The 5330-nt window shown below is 37.7% G+C and overlaps 1 protein-coding gene across 1 annotated transcript; it reads right to left on the reverse strand.

Annotated features, from left to right (window-relative positions):
* Positions 1 to 2580: 2580 nt before the first annotated feature.
* Positions 2581 to 4957, reverse strand: LOC137237676 (mitochondrial 2-oxoglutarate/malate carrier protein). The gene has a single exon (XM_067761665.1). It carries the CDS (start codon positions 4649 to 4651, stop codon positions 3674 to 3676), a length of 978 nt encoding a protein of 325 aa, XP_067617766.1. The 5' UTR covers positions 4652 to 4957; the 3' UTR covers positions 2581 to 3673.
* Between the last annotated feature and the right edge of the window lie 373 nt (positions 4958 to 5330).

A 5330-nucleotide genomic window follows, 5' to 3' on the forward strand; every position in this document is an offset into this window, starting at 1 on the left:
ATTTACGATTACCCGGTGAACTTATTGTTCCAACATCTGAAAATTCATCGTCAAATGAAATTTTGGGTAAATTACGTGAAAAATTTAGAAATGTTCATTCGAGTTTAAATCATCATAACTCTAAGGTTAGTTTTTATGTTCCGAAAGATTTACAAACATGTAAATTTGTTTTTGTTCGTTTAATTAATAAGCGTTCTTTACAACAACCATATGAAGGTCCATACAAGGTACTTGAAAAAAATAAGAAGTATTTTAAAATTGAAATTGATAATGAAATCAAAACTATCCCGATTGACAGGCTAAAACCAGCGATAATTGAAACGTTACCTAACAATTGTAACACTAATCACAATAACATTGGAACAAAAAAGAAAGTCACATTTAAGAGAGGGGGAGGCGTAGCGATCAAATCGGTATATGGTCCCGTATTGCCGGTAGAATGGAGGAACAGATGGCCAATGTCAATTCAGTGGGTAAATGGTGAATAGGTTATTGGATATCCAAAATAGCTGGTCAATGGTGAATCGACCGTTGTGTGGTAACCTGAAGGGCAGGTGTTGTTGTTGATAATGAACTCTTGACAAGTTAGTGGTGAATGCTTAATGGGAATGGAAAGACTTTGCCTTTTTAAATGTTGTCCAGACGATTGATTCACCTATCACCCATTAACGTACTTCACGGCTGCTATAGTAACGAGGTAGGAGATACTGGTATACCATACTAACGATTCTAAATAAAAGGCACAAGAAAATTCATCAAAAATTCTTCAGAAAGCTTTTTCTGAAGTGGTCTGATTCGATTAAGGTCCCACAATACCTCCGTGAGTATTCTGTCATGAAGTTGCCTTGCAGCACACACCTGTTCGAGGAAAATGAAGTTGTCCAAACTCCACATAAAACCTTCTAGATCCTTTCACCTTTTCCTTGATTGAAATAGGGTTACTGGCTTCAGTTTTCTGAAAAACCATCGTGCTAGATAGCTTGGCTTTTGTATATAATGGCAAAGCCGTGAGATGTTTCTGTTAGTTCCAGTGAACCAAAACTAGATCCCGACTAAGCTTAAATCCAGATTATGACGAAGTCTTTGCTCCTTTTCAAGTTTAGCTGGGAAATCCATTTTTATCTGAACCCTAATTTCCATGGACATGGCATTCCTTTGCTTCCAAAGGGCTCCAGCCCTTCCAGCAGGAATACTTTCTCGATCTGGCCTAGCCAGTACTCAGCGTTCATGCTTGTACGCCATATAGCAGGATGGTTATGATTACTGCAACAACAACGGGTATGATAAATGACTTCTTCCCCCAGCGGGTTAGGGGGTCAGAATATACCCGCGGTAGGTATGCCTGTCGTAAGAGGCGACTAAAATACCAGATTCAAGGGGATGTGTAGCGCAACCCTTCAGGTTGCCAGCGCAATATACAGCTTCTCCAAACCCAATTGTCAACCTCACCTATCCGCGGCGAATCCCGTTTCACTAACAGACGAGGTTCTGGCGACCCCAAGCTCCTCATGGAACTTTGGGGTGCGGAGGGAGTTATGGCCTGAAAATTTAATGTGGTCATATAAATCGTTCCCGAGATGGTCGGGCTAGCACCTTAATGGTGCTGTGTTACCGGAGCGTACCGGATCTGTATCCCCCAAAGCCTTCGGGGAGCAACCTTATCGCTACAACAACAACAACATAAATGACTTTTAGATCATGATTTAGTTTGCTAAGAATTTTCAATTGCCTACTCAGTCCAAGGTAGAATTTAATGGCCAGTGGGCCAAGAGGCTTAAATTAATCACGCGGTAGGCATGTCTTTTGCAAGAGGCATCTAAAATACACATACCCAAAGGATCATGGCGTCATAAACAAAATACCGGAATCAGTCGACTTAGCTCTACAATCTAGGCAAAGGACTGTCTACATGTACCAGCGACAAAGAGAACGTGTTGTACCAGCGACCCGTTGAGTGCCCCAGCGGGTTAGGGGGCTTGGATTATACCCGCGGTAGGTATGCCTGTCTTAAGAGGCGACTAAAATACTAAATTCATTTAAGGGGTTATGTAGCGCAGCCCACTCAAAGGTTTGCCAGCGCAATTTATACCTTCTCCAACCCAATTGTCAACCTCACCTACCCGTGGCGAATCCTGTTTCAGCCGAGACTTTGGCTTCCCCAAGCTCCTCATGGTTAAAGGGGGTTGGAGGGCAGTATGGCCTATCGATTACACTCCGCAAGCCCTTTGGGGAGTGTCCTTATAGCTACAACAACAACGGCCATTATGGTTCTATTTTATCCTACAACAACCTTTCCTTCTGTCATGTTAAGTTCTATTCCATACTTTGATGAGGTGATGTTATGTATGACGTCAACCAGCATCTCCAAGATGAGCCTTCATATTTTCTGCAAATTTCATCTAAAAGTCGGGCTTATGCCTGAACGTGCTAGTCTTCTACCCCCCATACTCTACAACTTTTGGAGATTGTTTTACCGGAGATTGTTTACAAGAACAACAACAGCGATATGCCGCCCGACGCAGGCATTTCTGTCTAGATCCGCTAGGAAGGGTAACGCTTCTAAAAATTTTAAAAACTATGTTTTTTTTTTTTTATCAATTTACATTTTATTGTCGGCTTTTTTTTTTCGTTTTGAACTTAACCAACAGATTATATTTCTTGCGAATCGCTTCTATTCACAATTGACAAAATCTATGTTTTATTGTTTATCTAAACATACGTACTACCTATGAAACAATGTTTTTTTATGTACGCTTGTGTTTATACAAAATCTGTGTACAAAATAAAAATGTCGTGTGTTTAGTATTTCTATGAATACATAAATATATGTACATGTATGTATCATACATATGATTATAGATATATTGATAACAAGTTTTGGCTTTTCTAATCAAATGTTGATAACAATTAACTAATTTAAGTGAAAATTCAGCTTAGCTATACGAATTGTTTACAATTTGTGCCATTTACTTTACATTAATTAAGGAATATTTATGTATGAACATGTGAATGTACTGATGCATGTTATGTACTATGTACTTTTTATTTAAGTTTATGTATACTTTAACATCCTGCGGTTTTTCAACAAACATATTTCTTAGAAAAATTAACTATTCTTTTTTACAAGCAAATACATATTCCATATGACCTCTATTAAACTAATTATAATTAAGGAATTTTTATTGCAATTTTTTAGACAAAAAATATGTTTAAAGTACCTCCTAAATTCCAATTAGATGACCTTGGAAAATAACAATAAGTTTTTACCAAAAAAATTTATAAAAAATAAAACAAAGGTTCTTATAATTGAAAATTTATATGGAATAATCAGTTTTCAAATATTCATAAACCATTTTTATTGTTTTATAAAAAAAAAAGTAATGAAATTGATTTTTTCTGTGCCGATGGAAGGAAATACTATTTTTGAATAAATCAAAAGCGCTAAGTGATGATAGTTTTCACTTCAATTAAAACTAAATACATTTTGAGCCTAAATAGGGCTTTTCGAAGGAATTCAAAATAGTAGACGTTCTAATTTTATTAGAACCAAGACCTTCTTCTTCCACTCAGTCGTCGGACTGAGCATTAAGCACCACAACTAAAAAACATCAAAAAAAAAAAAAAAAACAAGCGCACATACGCAACTTTATTAACGTTCGAACATGCGATTACATCACACTACAGTGCTGTTCTTCCTGGCATAACTGCGATAAAATTTATTCATTTGCTCCAAAAAGATGAAAGTCAATACCGTATGTGGTCCGAGACGGCAGAAATATGGCGTAAACCCTTTCCATAATGCGAATACACCTTCCTGACGTGCCACCTTAAGCAGCACATCAGTTGTGCCCTTATATTCTGGTTTAGCATCATCAGCAGTTTTCATATTTTGTATACGTGTTTTAGCAATATCCAGCGGCATTGAGGTAATTGTTGTTAGAAAACCACTCAACATGCTTGCGGAAAAATGCAATTTGATTCCTTCATCCATTTTGAGTGGACCCGTTTTGAAGTATGATTTGAATTGGGAATATGAAGCTAATTGTGTCATATTAACTACCATAGCACGTCCTATGGTTGGAACACAACCACGCCACAATGCTGATACGCCCTCCTCACGTGTTATACGTATAAGGGCATTAGCCACATTTGAATAGTTACGTCGTTCGGCTAGCGGCAAACGGCCATCACTTGCCATACGAATTAATGCCACTTCAGCGGGTGTACCAATGAATGCACCACAAGCTCCGGCTGCAACACCCATTGCCATAGTTTCTAATATGCCGGGCGCTTTTTTGTAATGCGCTTGATATGTATCGGTTAGGTATGTATATACGCCCAGACGTCCAGTTGTATAAGTAGCTTGACGCAACAAAGCTGCACCTATACCCTTATACAATGCCAATGGACCTTCATTTTTAGCCACTTTTTTAAAGCAATCAAATGAGCTGTCATACTCTTTTACAGCACCACCAGCGCCAGATATTTGCATGCGTGTCTTAACCAAATCCAGTGGCTGGACGATCATTGTTGCACCCATACCAGCTAGGCCACCAAACAAGAATTTCAAGCCATTTGGTATTTGTGCTGCTGCTGCTACTGGTTTAATTGCAACAACCACACTTTTATTCTGATCACTTTGATTTGACATTTTTTTGTACTTGTGCAACAACCCGCGCCCGTCCGTTTATCAAGCAAAAATATCTTGCCTCCACACAATCTTTCCACCACAACCACGAAGCAACTACTAAACTGAACCAGCAAATGTTAGCACGCTTGTAACTTCTTTAACTGGAACCTGGAGCACTGCCTCTGTAGCGTTTGTTGCCGGAGTTAATGAATTTGTTCGAATGGTAATTAGTTGTTTTACTTTGCAATGCGTACATCAATTTAATTTGGCAATGAAATTTTGTACTTTTTGCTCTTGGCGCTGCACTGCTTTTATAAAAAAAAAACAAAAAAAAAAACAAAAAACCGACGACTAAAAACTTACACTGAAACGAGCTCTCAGCTGATGTCTGATGTCGCAGAGTTGCCATCATACAATAACAAGACCGAAAAATATCAAAATACAGTGGGCTCATAAAAACGTGAACTATTTACCCAAATAGATTAAGAACTTCAATTCTATGAGCACAAGTGATTGCACAAATTTTATAGACCAAGAAAAAAACAAATAAGATTTGTAATTATATTTTGCACAAGTGTTTTTTTAATACAATTTTCCCAGCTAAATAATTAATATAAAAATTTGCAAAAATTAGTTGGTTGAAACCCGTCTACGAAACTGAACAAGTTTTTTTATTAGTTTTCATATTGTATTAACAATC

Source organism: Eurosta solidaginis, chromosome 1, assembly GCF_040869045.1.
Source record: "Eurosta solidaginis isolate ZX-2024a chromosome 1, ASM4086904v1, whole genome shotgun sequence".
Taxonomy (NCBI): domain Eukaryota; kingdom Metazoa; phylum Arthropoda; class Insecta; order Diptera; family Tephritidae; genus Eurosta; species Eurosta solidaginis.